The 17,571-nt window shown below is 53.2% G+C and overlaps 1 protein-coding gene across 3 annotated transcripts in view; it reads right to left on the minus strand.

The window, feature by feature from the left end:
- The window catches only part of TBC1D22A (TBC1 domain family member 22A), a 334,472-nt gene that overhangs the window by 300,600 nt on the left and 16,301 nt on the right, over positions 1-17,571 (minus strand). For all 3 annotated transcript variants that reach the window (XM_077914077.1, XM_077914075.1, XM_077914074.1), the window contains exons 2-4: positions 10,255-10,311; positions 8,888-9,228; positions 4,065-4,241 (exon numbers count right to left, since the gene is read on the minus strand). In XM_077914077.1, the coding sequence (XP_077770203.1) occupies positions 4,065-4,241; positions 8,888-9,228; positions 10,255-10,311 (575 nt within the window). The remainder of the gene's footprint in view (positions 1-4,064; positions 4,242-8,887; positions 9,229-10,254; positions 10,312-17,571) is intronic.

Consider the following 17,571-nt stretch of genomic DNA (forward strand, 5'->3'; position numbering starts at 1 on the left):
GGGAGGGGGAGCTGGCAGGAGGCCGTGCATCCAGCCTCTCTCCCTCTGTGGTCGCAGAGGAAGGCTCGGAGCCCCCGTGACCTGGAGGCCCCAGCACTGAGACACGGCGGCTCCAAGGGGCCTCTGGACGGCACATTCTGCCCTCGGCCCCATCCTGCTCCCACGCACAGACGCACGCAGTAAAAATGAACGCCTCCAAGTGTCATTTTCTTGGGCTTCAAAGCAGCAGCCTTTTGCACGAGTAAATATTGAGTCAATGCTAAGAGCAGAATGAGCTGTTAAGTTCTATTTGCTACTTTCATCCCCAGGCTCATAACAGAGCACAAGCTAAACAAAGAAACACAGCTCTCCGCCGACGAGATGACATTCAGCAGGTACAATCATTTCTGTGGGCACTTCTCACATCAGTGATTTGCTTCTCCAACATTGGCAAATATTTGCCACTTATGTCTTTTATGTAATGTGGAAGATAATATATTCCACTGTCTTCCAAGGCTATCTTAAATGCCTTATAAAAACAGGCAATTTACTGGCTGTGTTTTCTCCTGCCACTAAATACAAATCCAGTAATTGTTTAACTTTGAAAGCTTTTTGGTGTGAGATTTGATACTTAAACAGAATGCTGAAGACAGAAAACACTCATAATGCCACCAACCCAACAAAAGAATCTTATTTTTACGTATTAACCTTCCCTCCTGCCGGCACACAGCCTCTTTCCCACGAGTCCTGAAAGCTCTGTTGTGCGAAGGACTGGAATTGCCACAAGTTATCCCCCTGACGAAGCCCACGGAGAGACCAATGGGGGCTCAGCTCCCGACCCGGAACTGCAATTCCTATCGGTGTATCCTGTCTTCGTTAAGTACCTCCCTGCCCCCTACCGTCAGAAACCACTTAACTCAGCCAAGAGGATCTGTGCAAACTGCCCTGACTGGCGGTGACCACATGGTGACCATGTGCAGCAGGGCTCTGAAAATCCAGGTAAAGGGTAAGGAGCCCAACACAAGTGAAGAAGGTAGACAACTAGCACTGCTGAGTGTTTACCGTGTGCTGGGCATGGTCCTAAGCAATCTACACGCACCCCTCCCTGGGTCTGCCCACTGCGTGCAGCTAGCGCCGCTGGGTGGGCGAACAAGGGCCCCAGGAGCACTACCAGGCTCGCTTCTGTCTCGGGGCTGAGAGCACTGAACCCACACTCCCGACTCCCAGCAGTCGTCCTCAGAACCTCCGCCCTCCCTGCAACCCTGGGACCTGCCTCAGGGGTACAGGTGTTTTGGTCAGCCGGAAAGGCAAGTGGCCACGGTACAAGCTCAAACCCCCAACTAGATTCCACGATTCCATGCCCAACCCACCCGACTTCCCAGTGTCGTGGGTGAGACTTCCACCCACCAAGTTCGCAAGCTCCTCTTCTCCCCGACGCACATTTCAGGATGCTCGATGACCACCACTAGTCACCAACACAGGGTGGGGATCACTGGTCTGAAGGACAGTTCCCAAGCCTGTCATAATGACAGGAAGCTGGGAATAAGCTAAGTGCCCATCAGGAGGGGCAGTAAATGAGTCCTGGGCACCACGGAGCAGTGCGCTACACGGCACGTACAGGCCAGGTGGTTCCCTAGCGCTATCCCGGGAAATACGCTATGAAGCTTAAAGTGGGGGGCATGGGGCGCCTGGGTGGCTCAGAGGGTTAAGTCTGCCTTTGACTCAGGTCATGGTCTCAGGGTCCTGGGATCGAGTCCCACGTGAGGCTCCCTGCTCAGCGGGGAGGCTACTTCTTCCTCTGCCTGCCGCTCCCCCTGCTTGTGCACTCATGCTCTCTCTCTCTCTCTCTCTCTGTCTCTCGCTCACTCGCTCTCTCTCAAATAAATAAAATCTTTAAAAATAAATAAATAGTTCCTTTCCAACTAGGGCCCAGCACAAAGAAGGGTGGCGAGAAGAAGGGCCGTTCTGCCATCAACGAGGTAGTGACCAGAGAATACACCATCAACATTCACAAACGTATCCATGGAGTGGGTTTCAAGAAGCGTGCCCTTCGGGCACTCAAAGAGATCCAGAAATTTGCCATGAAGGAGATGGGAACTCCAGATGTGCGCATTGACACCAGACTCAACAAAGCTGTCTGGGCCAAAGGAATAAGGAATGTTCCATACCGTATCTGTGTGCGGTTGTCCAGAAAACGTAACGAGGATGAAGATTCACCAAACAAGCTCTACACGCTGGTTATCTACGTACCTGTCACCACTTTCAAAAATCTACAGACTTAAGTTAATGTGGATGAGAACTAATCGCTGATTGTCAAATAAAGGTACAAAACTGTAAATAAATAAATAAATAAATAAATAAATAAATAAATAAATAAAATAAAGAGGGGGGCAGAGCAGCATTACCGTGTGTGGAGAAAGAAAGCAAGTATATAAACGTGCAGACTCCAAAGCGTCTCTCCCCAAGCGACTTCTGAATCGCCACAGGAAGAGAGGCCCCTCCCAGGGCAGGAACTGACGGGCATCGTGTTCACCAGCCATTGGAGCGGACTCTTCAACAGTAAGACGAACCAGCCCTGTGGGCTCCTGCCACAGGGACGTCCCTGCCACAACGACAGGCCCAAATCTCATCAGGAGGAACACGAGACAACCCGCGCAGAGGGGCGAGGGGCGTCGCAGAAGAGCTGGCCTGCCCGGAGACACTGTGCACGCCGGGACCCCCTCCAGGCTGACCGGGAGGACCCACCGGGAAAAGCACCCAGTGGACATTCCTGGGACGACTGGCACAGCGTGAGTGTGGACGACCTCGCAAGGAGGAGCGAGGAGCACCGCATCACTGTGAAATGTCCTGACCGATGACAATCTTGGGACCACGCAGACCAAGCGTCTCACTCTCAGGAGCCCGGGACACACTCTCTCCACGGACTCACACGGTTCAGGGATACATGCACACGCTCAAGCACAATGAAAATGGGGCAAAGTGCAAACAAATGGTGAATAGAGGAGTCACTTCTGTTCTTGCAGCTTTTTTGTAAACTTGAAATTACATCAAAATAGAAAGTTTAAAATGTCTTGTGCATCAACTGTCTGTGGAATAAGACGCCCAGAACCACGAAAGGAGGGCAAGCAGGGTTGGGGGAAGGAGTGCCACATCTTTACGGCACATCCTCCGGTGCCCAGTGACTGTGTTACACGGCATGAGCACAACAATAGGGAAACGTAAAGGAAGAAACTTGGGGGAAGGACCCCTTCACACCATTGGGAGCAGCACCCAGGCGCCAGGCCCGCCCCTCAGCTTCTGCAGGCTCCGCCTCCCCGCCGGCTGGGTGCCTCATCTGCGGGCCTCATGCGCCACCTGCTGGCCGAGTGGGGCACTGCCCACCGGGCACACCACCCTCCGGCCACCCAGGCTCCAGCCCCTCGAGGAGCTCAGGACCACGCCACATCCCACGTTCAGGAGAGCTCCAGCATCCAGCAAGGTGCCCGAGGCAGAGCGGTGCTCCACAGAGAGGAGACGTGTAGAGGCAAGAACGACAAAGCAAGCGGAACTCCAGCAGGTGGACCTGACAGCAGGCACACACCTCAGAGCCTGGTTGCAGCGCGGCCGCATGGCTATCGTGACCCCCAAGAAGCAGAGTGGTGGCTGGATCGTCTCCTGCTGGCCTGCCCACCCAAGCCCTGCCCTGGCTCCCCGGGGTGCTCACGGCCTGTCACATGCTACACCGACGCTAAGCCCCCAAAGGAAGGTGAAGTCAGCAGCGATCAGGACACCAGTCACCAGCATTGTCCCCCCGGAACACTCTGAAGAGCAGGCATGGCAGCCTGGCTGGCCCTACAGCTCCGAGAAGCCAAAGGAGTTCAATAGGGGCGTTAAGAAAAAAAGAACAGAAAAATGCCAGATCAACTGCTTTGGAAGTCCATTACCAAAACACTCTAGAGTAACCTTCGAGGACAAACAACTCCCATCTTCGTGACTTCCTGGCACAACACAGACCACGCTCCAACAAAGTAAACCACACATGGGAGCCTGGGCACGAAGCACCAAGAGGACAAGGCACATGTGCCCTCCCCTAGCGGGGGACTCACCGAGGTCTGTATGGGGGCCAGCAAGAAGCTGCTTGAACTTGTCGAGCCGAGAGGCCTCTCTTTCACTTAACGCTGAGCTGCTGAGGGCACTGGGGTCAGACGTCCCACCCAGTGCGACAGTCACCGAGTGTGGGAGAGACTGGGACCGCTGCAGGGGGACAGTGTCGCTGGCGCTTTCTGCGGAGAGAGAGAGCACACGGTGAGGATGGCTTCCTGGACCCCCCCCAACCATGTTCCCAGTTGGAAGGCTCCCACCTGCCCTCTGTGAATGCCACCGTGTCACAGTTGTCCCTTCCTCCACCACTGGGCAGTGCAGACCTACTACTGCTACTCAGCATGGAGTGAGATCAGTGAGCGCTCATGAAGCCACTGGCTTCCCGGTACAGAATTATTCCCGAGGAAAGTAGGTAGGGGCCCACGCAAAAGCAGGATGACACACAGAAAACCCAAGACCATCTCAGGGTGCACCAACGGTCAGGGCGCCCCCAAAGCAGACCCAGGTGACACGATCCCAGGGTCTGTTGATGTAGAGCTGGGATGAGCGTGCCCGCAGGCGTCACCTGGGCCTGAGCATAGAAGGAAGCCACCAAGGCACACACGGTGGCACTGAAGACTCTTTGCAGCCCTCAGATCTCCCCAGGCCCCAGGAAGGAGGCAGGGCAGGGGCCATCACCAAGACAAAGCACAGGAAGCTAGAGCCCACTGAAAGCTGGGGGGGGGGGGCCCACGGGCTGCAGGCCCATCTAACCCCAACCCAGGGTGCCACCCACCACCACGCCTGACGGCCCACCGACCCTACGACAGGGACACACAGTGCCGAGGGGACACAGTGCACTAAATCCAGCAACCCAAGACAGGGAAGAGCCACAGGAGAGAGCCCGAGGCCCAACAGGTCACTCAGAAGGAGCTGCCAGGACCAACCACATCTTCCAAAACTGGAATTTAAACCAGTGGAGAGGGGCAGCCCCGGTGGCGCAGCGGTTTGGCACCACCTGCAGCCCAGGGAGTGATCCTGGAGACCCTGGATCGAGTCCCACGTTGGGCTCTCTGCATGGAGCCTGCTTGTCCCTCTGCCTGGGTCTCTGCCTCTCTCTCTCTGTGTCTCTATGAATAAATAAAATCTTAAAAAATTAAAAATAATAAAAATAATAAAAAAATAATAAACCAGTGGAAAAAATAAATTCCAGGAAAGGGGACAAGAAACAGTGTGAAGCAAACATGTGGGCTCCTGGCCACCACCTCCAGACTCCCACCAGCTCTCTCCTGCTGGCAGAGCAGACTCGTGAGCCTGAAAACAGGCGAAAGGCTTCACGCAGAAACCCTTGGGCCACAGAGAAGCAAGACGGCCCATGGCCTCCGGGCAGAGTCTGGCCCAGTTAAGCTTCCAGAAACGCCTGCCGAAGTGGGCGTGGAAGAGAGAGCTCCTGCAGGCCCTCCTCAGGGCTGACCCCTCCCTGCAGACCTCCCCATGGGCCTGCCTTGGGGAGCCCAGGGTGGCGGTGCTCAGACCCCCCTCCCCGCCCTCGGGATCTCCTACTCCACCGAGAGTCGTGATTCTCTAGGAAAGATGATCGACCGGAGGGACAGTTCCACGTTCTCCCGCAGGACTAAACATGCTGGGTTTACTCATCTACCATCTTAGAGAGACCGGTGTCATTTATGCAGACACATAAGTACCACTTCCTCCTGGGCAGAGCACAGTGATGCCCCCACCTGCCCCCTGAGGAAGCAGGAAGATTGACAGCCAGCGACCCCTCCGGGGCCCCTGGAGTGGGTCTCACGTGCACCGTCAGTGTCCAGCTCGGTCACAGTCAGCCAAGGAGATGGTCCTCTCCCGGCCATGTCCACTGAGCCCTCCACGGCCAAAGGCGGGCTTCGCCCTTCAGCCAGGGGCACCGAGTCAAGCAAAGGACATCTGACTTCAGGTACAAAGGCACAGGCTTCTCAGACTTGATGAAGAAAATCAGACGATCAAAAGTAAAGAAGCAGCATGGGGAAGGCCAGCCTGGGCCCCCCTGCTGCGCCGTCCCTGAACTTTGAACCGCCATCAATCCAGCACTGAAGGCCACAGCTGAGGGCAGCCGACAGGCCCTGTGGACTCTGCGTGGGGTGACGTGGGCTCCCCACAGAGCCGCACTGTAAAAGGACAGGCATCCGACATAAACGCTGGCAGTGGCAAGGGCAAGCAGCGTGCCAACCAGACCATAAAACATAGTGTCCAGGATTTTCCAAATGACACAAGGCTGCTCCTTCGAGCAATCACGGGAAATGGAACCCACAGGTCCCTCACCTGAATGGATGCCTGGCCTGGCCCACGGCCATGTGGCCCTTGCAGGGACGAGGGTGGGACAGGGCGTGGAGGAGGGGGGAGCCCACGGTCATCAGGCCCTGAAGACCGCTCGCTTTTCCTCACTGACATTTATGTAATGACACAGGAAACCAAAGAGAAACAAAGAAAATGGGACATGGTCCCCACCTTCGGAGAAGGTGCAAACCATGCAGACGAAGCATGCAGTCAGCCAGCCCAGCCCACCGGCACCTCCCCTCGGCCAGGATGCCCTCACCTCCTGAGCCCGGAACCTCACCCTCCTGGCAACCCTACAGACTTCACCTCCTCTCTGAAGCCTCCCTGACATGCCCCTGGCCCTCCTCAACAAAACTGGGCCTTCTACCCCGGGTGCTTCTGGGTCCTATCCACCACTCCAAGGCTCCCACCCGCTCACAGAGGTGAAAGACTCGTCCCCGGGTCTCCCCACTTGACTGCCAGCCAACATGTCTGCACCGGGCCCAGCCCAGCAAGAACAAGAACTGACACGGTCGTCTTAGCTGCGACACCGAGTAAGCCATCCCCAGTATTAACAGGCCACCAAGGGGACTGAACACAGGCTTACGAGTCCTGCCCACCACTGCCAGCCCCCTGTGGCGTCGGCTCCCTGAGAGGCCACCTCGGGCTCGAGAGCAGCCCTCTCCCCCTTGGCACTGTGCAGTCGGGCTAGAGAGTTCCTGGGAGCCAGGCACCCGTGGTCCCCGCCCACTTCACACCATGAGCACACACTCCCCACCCCAGATGTAACCACCGAAAAGGTCCTAAAACATGACCTCGTGTGCCCCGGGGGTCAAATGACTGGGGAGAAGCCCTGTTCTCTGCAGCGAGGCCAGTGGCTAGCAGCAGGCCCTGGAGTCAGGGGCCCTGGACTTGAAACCCTGCCCCACCACTCAGCATGGCCCCCATGCCTCCCCCATAAGCTTTCTCCTACTAAAGTGGCTGCGAAGCTGAGGGGTCTGTTCGTTGTCAGGGGCGGCTACAGCCTCCAGGACTGAGACAGAGCCTTCTGCTGAGCCTACACCATGGGCCTGTGGTACTCTTGCCAGGGCGGCCCTGCGGCCCGAGTGGATACCCAGCCCACTCAGCAGGGACGGGCCCCCACCTCCAGGGGAGCTGAGGCCCTCCCAGCAACTGCTCCGATGGCAGGAGTGACAGAGGCTCCACCCAGGCCCCGGAGGTGGGGGCACAGCGAAGGGCAGAGGAACTCGGGACGCCTGCTGGCCTAAAGAGGCACACAGGTTGACGGCACTGCTGGGCCGGGGTGCTCGGCGAGCACTGTGTCAGTCCCAGGGATCCCTGAGCACTCCCAGGAGCCCTAACTGGATTTTCATTTTTAAGCTCAAATACTTTGAAGTTGGGCCTATTTTAGAGAAAAATAGTTTAGATCCCAATATGAAAACTGGTCGAAGGAGCTAATTCACAGCGTTCTCGCCTACGGAGACGTGTGATGCTCTAAATGTTAGTCAGCTCCCGGGAAGTGTTTCTGAAAACTAGACGAGGGATAAACGCCAGCTCCGTGTGTCCCAGGAGGACAAGCTGAGGCTGCTCTTCAGAAGACTCCCTCTTCTGTCCTCAGGGCAAGCCCCCTGACCCTCGGAGACCCTGGGGGAGGGAGTCGGTGAGCCTCTGGCTGCAAGGGCTGGCCCCTCTGCCACCAGCCCCATGCCTCACCCCTTCACCTCATTGATGCTCATGCGTCACGTTCTCAGAAGGGTGACCTGGCAGTCTGATTTAAGATTACACCCCAGGTCTGGCCTGCTCTGTGACCACGTCCCACCTCTGTTGCGACCCATGGCACGTGTCACCTCCCTGCACACTCCAGGCCTCCTTACTGATCACGCATAGGTCAGCGTCTGTCTCCCTCGCCAGAACGTGTGCTCCAGGGCAGGTACTTCCTTGGGGCGTCCCAAGCCCTGAGAGCAGGGCCTGACCCGTCACAGAGGCTCTTCAAATAAGTATGTTGTTTTACATCACAGGCCCCCCAAAACCAAAGGAGCAAAAGTAATGAGCTCCAGGAAGGCCACTGAGCACCAGGCACAGGGATATAAGTTTATAACCCAAATGGGGCAATTCTGAACCCCAGACCCTCCCCTACAGACCCTGAGCCCACATGTAGTATCCCTGGGGGGATCCTGGGAAGCGGCCAAAGGAGGTACAGCCTCTGAATGTGCAGCTGGCCTGGCCCCACAGCTGGAAATGTCACCCCTGGAACAACCATGGCACACAGCCATGGGAGTCAGGGTCCCCCGGGGCCTCGTGCCCACTGTGGGCCCCTCACACCCTGCCCATGAAAGCCACACACCACGTCCTCTGCTGGGAACACAAAATAAAGTCCACAGCTTCAGGAAGGCCTGCAGGCACACAGGTAACAACCTCAAAGTCTTTCAAGGGCATGAGCTCCCACCACATGTAGAACAGAACCCCTGTAATGTCCCGCAGAGAAAGGACTCGAGCCTCTTTCCCTCTCACACTGTGTGTCCTCATGCCCCCGGCCCACCTGCAGGACAGGATGTGTGGCTCTCGCTGATGGACTTCACCAGCCGGATGTCACCGCTTGGGACCAAAGGGGGCTCGGCCACAGGCTTTGGCTTCTGCTCAGGGCCCGGAGCCTCCTGCAGCTTGTGGCGCTCCTGCCGCTGGCTGTGGTTGCGCAGGACGCGGTTGGCCGTCTCCATGACCACATCGCTGCTCAGGCTCTCTGCCGCCATGGCCAGGAGCCCATCCTCGTCCTCACCGGCATCCCAGGCATCGCTGGTGTTGCTCTCAAACTCCTGGAAAGTGCTGATTCTCTTGGCCTTCATGGGGGTGCTGGGTGCCTTGGGCGTGGCCTTGAGCAAGCTGCAAAGGAAAGGCAGACTTGACTTGTCCTCCCGGAGGCTAGAGAGCACTCACCCTAAAACCAGGCAGAAAGAAGCCTCCAGACGAAAAGTGTACATTCAAACTTTCAGCTTCAACTGAGCAACCCAAAGAGGCATCCTAAAGAGGACTCCTGGGGCACCTGGGGGGGGCTCAGTGGTTGAGCATCTGCCTTCGGCCTAGGTCATGATCTCAGGGTACTGGAATCAAGTCCTGTATCAGGTTCCTTACTAAACCAGGAGCCTGCTTCTCCCTCTCCCTCCACCCCACCTCCCCACTCGTGCTTGTGCTTGTGCTCGTGTTCTCTCTCTCATAGGTATATAAATAATCTTTTAAAAACAACAAGAACCACCAAGGAGGACTCCTAGGATTCAGTGGCAAGAGGGAGAGGCTCTCGAGGGGGAGTCCCACTGAGCAGTCTCTGCTCAGTGACAAAAGCCATTTAGGAGGAAGCCCAGGACAGCAGTCATGGCCTTCAAACCAAATCCCCAGACCTCACGTCAGCAGGTACCCGCAAACCTGCTAAGGCAGGTGGAGGCCACAGGAGTGGCCGTTCCCACAACCCAGGCCTCAGGTGTATGGACTTGGACACAGCACAGCTCAAGCAAGAGCCCCATGGTGTGTCCTGTAACACCTGCCGGTGTGCTCCTGCGGGACACACCACCCCATGTGCCTCGGGTGGAGGAGCGCACCCACGGGCAGGGCGAACCCCAGGCCGCTGGGCAGAGAGGGCAGTGGAGGGCAAGGGGCGAGTTAACCACGGTGAACAGGAGCCAGGCCCCCTCCCCTGCTAAGGGGGTGCCAGCTACGTGTTCTCCTGCACGGGCCCCTCCACTTCGGGCTGGGCTTCCCCGTCTACCCTCCTCCAGAGGACAAGCCACGCCGGGTCTCAACACATCTGCTGGAGGGAAGACCGCCTTCCTCCCCTCGGGACTCCCGGGGAGCGGGCAGGGGACCAGGGGCTCCCAGGAGCACATGTGATGCAGCCCGAGCGCAGACCCCACTTACGTGCCATGTAGCAGTGGGTCGAAAGGGGGGTGCTGGGCACCATACACGTGCTGGATGCTGTTTAAAAAGACAGGGAAAACCAATTAGCCTCTCTGCGGCCTCCCCATGAGCCCACCCCCGGCCCAGGGAAGGACCAGGTCCCAGCAACCCTCCCTCAGCAGCCACGGGTCCCGAGGGCCCGTCTGGGAGGGATGAATGGCACCATACAAGCCCTCACCACACACACAACGGGGCATTCAGCGCGCCCTGCCAACGGGCCTCAGACCGCATCACCAGGGCCTCGGGCACCCACCCTGGACCGAGTGCCACCGGCAGTACCCAGAATGAATGCTGACATGCTCGCCTGGGAGTTCTCCTCTGGGGCCATTGTGTCCAAACACAAAATGCAGAATCGCAAAAAGAAGTTAAATGTATTTTTTTTAAGACACAATGGTTTTATTATAAAAGTCTTCTGGGGGCCCCTGGGGGGCTCAGTGGTTGTGTCTGCCTTCGGCTCAGGGAGTGATCCCGGGGTCGTGGGATCGAGTCCCGCAACAGGCTCCCCGCTTCTCCCTCTGCTGCCGCTCCCCTGCCACTACGGCACTCGCTTTCTCTAAGTATTTTCTAAAAAATAAAATTAAAAATAAAGTCTTCTGCTCATCAGAGTAAACTTGGAAGACAGATGGAAACAAAATAAAGCCCACGGCAGAAAGCTGGGGTGGTCAGCTGAGTGACCCCAGCCACACCCTTTCCTCCGCGGGAGACGTCCACCCGGGGCAAGGGGGGACCGTGACCCAGGGCAGGTCAGTCACAAGTAGTACAGACCCTTCCTTGTCTGCCTGGAGGAGCCAAGCCGAGCAGGCACACCCTCGGGCCCTGGCTCCCCTGGCTCCCCCGGCTCCCCTGTTCTTCCTGCCGGGAACACGGACGGATGTGAGGCCCAGGGCTCCTCAGCCTTCACACCCCGGGGAGCAATGAGCAGGAGGTTATAAAACCACCCAAGGACGCGGGCACAGCGGGAAGATGAGCAAGAGCTCGGCTCTTGGATGGCCTTGCAGGGTGCCCACTGCAGCCGCCCCCTCCCCAGGACACGGGATAAGCAGGCCGCTAGCAGCGTTCGGTTCGGCTCAGCCACTAGCGGTGACACGGCCCGTTATGGTCCCCGTGCAACGCTTGGGGGACCTCGTGACAGGGGTGTGCAGGCTAACGCTAATGCAGACACAGAGGCCTTTCGTGCACCCAGAAATGTTTTAATTTTTAAAAATAGAATGAAATCCTACTTTTCACTAAGTAACACATCATGACGGTTTCCCTATATTGTTACCATCCAACTTACTTAAATGCATTTATTTACATGTATTGGCAAGTACAAAAAAAAGTATGCTACATATTAAATTTATAAACAACAATGGGGGTAGCCCAGGTGGCTCAGCAGTTTAGCACCACCTTCAGCCCAGGGCGTGATCCTGGAGACCCGGGATCGAGTCCCATGTCAGGCTCCTGCATGAAGCCCACTTCTCCCTCTGCCTGTGTCTCTGCCTCCCTCTCTCTGTGTTTCTCATGAATAAATAAATAAAATATTTAAAAAATTAAAAAATTAAAAAAAATAAAAACAACAATGGGGGTGCTGGGGTGGTTCAATGGTTGAGTGCCTTTGGCTCAGCTCAGGTCATGATCCCAGGGATCAAATTCCACACTGGGCTCCCCACAGGGAGACTGCTTCTCCCTCAACCAGTGTCTCTGCCTCTCTCTCTCTCATGAATAAATAATAATAAATAATTAAAAAGTAAAAACATAACAATGAGAAGGCACACAAGATTTCGCCACACACTTCTCTGCAGCCCCTTATAAACCTCTAATTATTTCCAATTGTTTAAAGTTTTTAAAAGTCATAATCAAAGGAGGCGCCTAGCTGGCTCTGTGGGTTAAGTCGTGGTTCAGGTCATCATCCTGGGGTCCTGGGATCCAACCCAGCATTGGGAGCAACAAGCAGGAGGTTACAAAACCTCCCTGCTCAGCAGGAAGCCTGCTTTTCCCTCTCCCCCTACCGCTCCCTCTGCTTGTGATCTCTTTCACTCTCTCTCTCTCAAATAAATGTTTTTTAAAAATCATAATAGAAAAAATAATTTTAAAATAAAAGTCATAGAATAGAATGAGCAGCAGTGAACTCACTGGTGGCCGGTGCCATCTCCCTGGAAGGTCCCACCACATAACTACACCATAACTCATTTAACCAATGTGGCTTGTGATGCACACTGCCACAGGTGGTCCGTCCACGTGCCCCACAGCCATGTGGACAGACCACAAATCACTGCTAATTTAATGGGAGAAAAATGGCCTCGATGCTGGTCATGTGTCTCAATTATTTTTGAGGTTAAGCAATTTCTCAATATTTTTGTGCACTTGTGCTACTTCTGTCAACTGCCTATTCAGACCCTCTGCCCATCTTTCTAAGGGGTGTTCACCCTCTTCTCACTGCTTAGTAAAAACCTGCTGTCATTCAGGCAGCGTGGTTGGCAGAATAATGGCTAAAGACATCATATCCCAATCCCAGAACGTGTGTGTGTCACCTCCCACGGCAAAGGGGGCTTTGCAGATGCAACAGAAGATCTAAGCCCTAGGAGAGCACCCCGGATTAGCCGAGTGGGCCCAATCTAACCCTGAGTCCTTAGAAGTTCTCCCTCCCTCTGAGGGTATGAAGAATGCTCTGGTCAAGGCTACACTCCTGGCTGTGAAGATGGACACAGGGGGCCACGAGCCAAGAACTGTGGGAAGCCCAGAGAAGCTGGAGAGGCTAAGGAAAAGCCTTCTCCTACGACCTCCAGAAAGCCCTGCCGACACCTTCATTTTAGCCCAGCAAGACCCATGTCCGACCTGTGACCTCCAGAACTAGAAGATAAATGTGCACTATCAGCCTATAGGTTTGTGTTGATTTGTTACAGCAGCAACAGAAAACCAGAATGGAACAGAATAGTGCCAGGTGACAAATCCGTCTTCCTGGCTGATGGAAGCTTAAAGGTCTCTGTGGTTAAGCCAACCTCACTTGTATGCGTTTACCCAGGGCTCTCCTCTGAGGACTCTACTTAAAAAAGCTCACCCCTACCTGTCTTAGTCTGTTCCAGCTGCTATAACAAAAATACCACGCACAGGGCAACTTATAAACAAGGGCGTTTGTTCCTCACGTTTCTAGAGGCTGGAAGTCCAAGACCAAGGTTCTGGCAAGGGCCTCAGCTGGTACCTGCTTGCTGTGTCCTCACCCAGTGGAAAGGGCAGGGAGGCGCTATGGGGCCTCTTTTATAAAGGACCTAATCCCACCTGGTCCAGGGCTCCAGCCTCAGGACCTCCTCATCCCCCAAAGACCCCACCCTCCTTACACCCTCACTCTGGGTGTTAAGGCTTCATGCGAGTTTTGGGAGCACACAAACATTCAGCTCAGCAGACTTACTGAGATGGTGTAAATATCCAACAGTGTTCTTGTTCCACACTTCTGTGCTTTTATTTTCTACCTTGAGTTTTGTGTCACCTAGAATTTATTTTATTTTTGCTACATACTGTAAAATAAAACTGTAAAAAAAAATAATAATCCACTGCTCCAATGCCTATTTGTTAAAAACCTACCCTTTTCACTACTGATTATCTTCAATATGCAGAAGATTCTTCTATATTGGGGCATTTTTTCAGTTTTCCATTAGTTCCTACATTCCTGTGCCTGTGGCACATTTTAATTACAGAAAATGTTCTTTTATATTCTAAAATTTTTCAGCAAAATTGAATGGGCATCTGATAGCCCCTGCTTTGTGACAGGCATCATGAGGAGTACCAGGCAGGCAAAGACAAGCACACTGGACTCCAAACTCGTAAGAACCTTAACGTTTGCTTATAAAAACAAAACAATGAATTGGCATATGTAATGTTCTACGAGAACAAAAACCCGGTAAAGTGGAACATTATTCCCCAGAACAGTACTCAGCTATAAAGTGTTGCATTGGCACATGCTCTGAGGAAGAGCCCTGAAAACAGCACACTAAGTGTGCGAAGCTGGTCATAAAGAAACACCTATTACACAATCCCATTGACACAAAAATGTCTAGAACAGAAATCTATAGAGACAGAGGTAGACAAGTGGTTGCTTGGGGGGGAGGATAGGAGGCCAGCATAACAGCGAGAGACTACAGAGCTTCTCTCTGAGAATGAAAGAATTGAATTCATTTCTCAGAATGAATGCCACTGATTTTCACCCCGTGAACGAAGGAATGGTGTATGCGAATTTAAATGTTAAATATTTAAATTTAAATATTATACGTGAATCTCAATGAAGATGTTAAATTTTTAAAAGGCAGCACAGCTTCCACCTAGTTCTCTTGGGTTCTCTCCTGGAACCCAGACACCAGGCTTTGAAGAAGCCCAAGCTAGCCGCATGGAGAGCTCACCTGGAAGCACTAGAGGCAACAGCTTCAGATTACGTCCCAGCTGACGGCCGCATCAACCTCGATGTGTGTGTGTGACCAGCCTTCTGATTTCCATCCAGCCTCTGAACTTTCCCAGTGACACCATGGGAAAGCCATCCCCTGTGACCAGTCTGAATCCCTAAAATCTCTTGGAGGATTCCCTGACCTTGAAAGAAAGTTTCCAGTTTTGGGGCAGCCCCGGTGGCTCAGCGGTTTAGCGCCGCCTTCAGCCCAGGGTGTGATCCTGGAGACCCGAGATTGAGTCCCAGGTTGGGCTCCCTGCATGGAGCCTGCTTCTCCCTCTGCCTGTGTCTCTGCCTCTCTCTCTTTCTCTGTGTGTCTTTCATGAATGAATGAATGAATGAATGAATAAAATCTTTGGGAAAAAAAAAAAGAAAGTTTCCAGTTTTAAGAATCAAAGGGCCTGTATAATTGCTCTAGGCTTTAGCTTCCTTGTCCCAGAGTGGGAATAAGAACAAGGAAGAAATGAGACAGCCATAACTGGCAGCAGCTTGACTACCGCCAAGGGACCTACAGATAGCACTCACCAATATTACCCATCTACCTTGTTCACTTGCACCCTGCCCTCCTGTCTCAATACACAAATACGGCTCAAGACCAACGGGCAGTGGGGCCTCTCTGCCCACCACACACAAGTCATTTCTACAAGTCTTGAAGCATTAGCCCAAGCTGCAGGCTCCTTCCCTCCCAGGACAGCACAAACACATTAATTCTTCATGGGCACACTACTTGTGTTTATTGAGCAGAAAATGTTCCAGCAAAGTTCAAGCTTAGACTAAAAGGCATCTCATTTTATCTTATTAAAACTGCACTTTTATCTGGTCTTGCATAGCTAAACAGAAAAACAAGCTTCGGCTAAAGCCATTTTAAAAGAGTAAGTATCAACTAACATTCCTACCTCATTCCACATAATGAAATCGTTCTTTAAAAAATATGTTAACCAATAAACTTTTTAATAAATCGTACTGCTTTAAAACACTACAGTAATTCACTGTTTTGAAGAGGACCCTAGTGATTCCTTACGAAAAGCAGACAGGCATGACATAATGTCACTTCTAGGTACACGCTGTGGAAAACCCTTGCCTAAGGACACAGGAGACAGGTTCGGCAACGTCGCTAATACTAAAAAGAAAAAAAATTTCCAGAAAACCCTAGATATCCATTATCAACTGAATAACGAATAAACAAACTGGAACATACACATATAACAGAATACTAACCATAGTAAACACAAAGGAACTACGAGAATCAAGATCGGTAAATTTATAAATGTACCAATGAAGGGTACCTTGAATATACACAGCATGACATCATTTAAGAAAGCTTAGAAAATGACACTATCTATCATTTCGGATACATACACAAGTGGCTAAAACTCCTAGTGCATGATAGCAGTGAAAACAAATTCAGAATAATGATGGGGGTGGAGGGGTGGGGGGAGGCGGGGAAGCTGGCCCAGGAAAAGAATGCAACAGCTTAAACTGTGTATGTGTGCCAGCTTATCCCTCATGCTGGATGGAGGACCATGCATGTTCCCTGTGTGGCTGCCAGAGGAGGGCTCAGCCACCCAAGGGGCCAGAAAATAGAGTGCCCCTCCAGGATACTACCTGCTGACTCGGACCCCCAGCCCACCCCTGTCCTGGTTACACTGGACACTGAAACCTTGCAGAAAGCAAGCCCAAAATCTTCCATCATCAGAGAAATGCAAATTAAACCCACAATAGGATACTACTTCACACCCAGAAGGATGGTAAAAATTAAAAGGGTAATTACAAGCGTTGGTGAGAATGGAAAGAAATTCAAATCTTACATCCTATCGATGGGGATATAAAAACGGTGCAGCTGCTTTGGAAGACAGGCTGGCAGGTCCTCAAAGATCAGATACTTACCACATGACCCTGTATTTCCACTTCCAGGGTCCACACCCAAGAGAAATGAAAACAAACATCAACACAAAAAAATATACTGTGTCACTTATAATAGCCAAAGTGTGCAGTCGCAAGGTCCATCACCTATGCCCATTGTCAGGTTACAACAAGGAAGGAAGTGCTGACATCCATGCCCCCACCCCCCCTGTGGATGAAACCTGAAAATACCACGTGCAGTGACAGAAACCAGTCACAAAGACCAGAGGCTATGTGATTCCACACACAGGAATAAGCAAATGTCTAGAATAAGCAAATCTACAGAAACAAAAAGTAGATGAGCAGCAGCCAGGGGCTGGGGAGGAGGGAACCGGGAGTCACTGCCTGCGAGCTTGGCGAGCACCGCCCTGGTGGTGAGGCAAGTGTTCTAAAACTGACTGTGGTGATGACTGTCCAACTCCGTGAATAGACGGAAAATACTTTAAGTGGGTGAAATAGAGGATATGTAAATGACAGCTCGAGAAAGAAGAGAGGGAAAGAGATTGGGGGAGGGAGGGAAAGAGAGGGGGATGGAGAGGAAGGGACAAGGGAGGGAGGGAGAGAGGGATGGATGGATGGATGGATGGAGAGGGAAGGAGGGGAGAGGGGAAGAAGCAGAAGGATCTCCTCCCTGACCAGGAGTCCAGGAAGGCGGCTGTGCCTCGGGGGTCGAAGGCTTAAGCAAGGAAGCCTTTCCGCATCAACCACCCGGCTGACCAACGTCACTCGACAGCCCGTTAAACAGATCCGAGTCCACTTCTGCAGCCCCGAACAAAAGTCTGTAACGCTACAGCACAGAACAAAACATCTCAGGAGCTTCAAGTAAAAATGACACACGTGGTACCACCCCCCAAACTAAGACTCCCTCAGTGGTGGACGGTCACGAGAACACAGGTAAGCACAGGGGCAGGAGGACCAAGGCCAGAGGGAAGCCGTGATGCTGCAAGGCCTCCGGCTCGGGCTTG

Source organism: Canis aureus, chromosome 11 (assembly GCF_053574225.1).
Source record: "Canis aureus isolate CA01 chromosome 11, VMU_Caureus_v.1.0, whole genome shotgun sequence".
Taxonomy (NCBI): domain Eukaryota; kingdom Metazoa; phylum Chordata; class Mammalia; order Carnivora; family Canidae; genus Canis; species Canis aureus.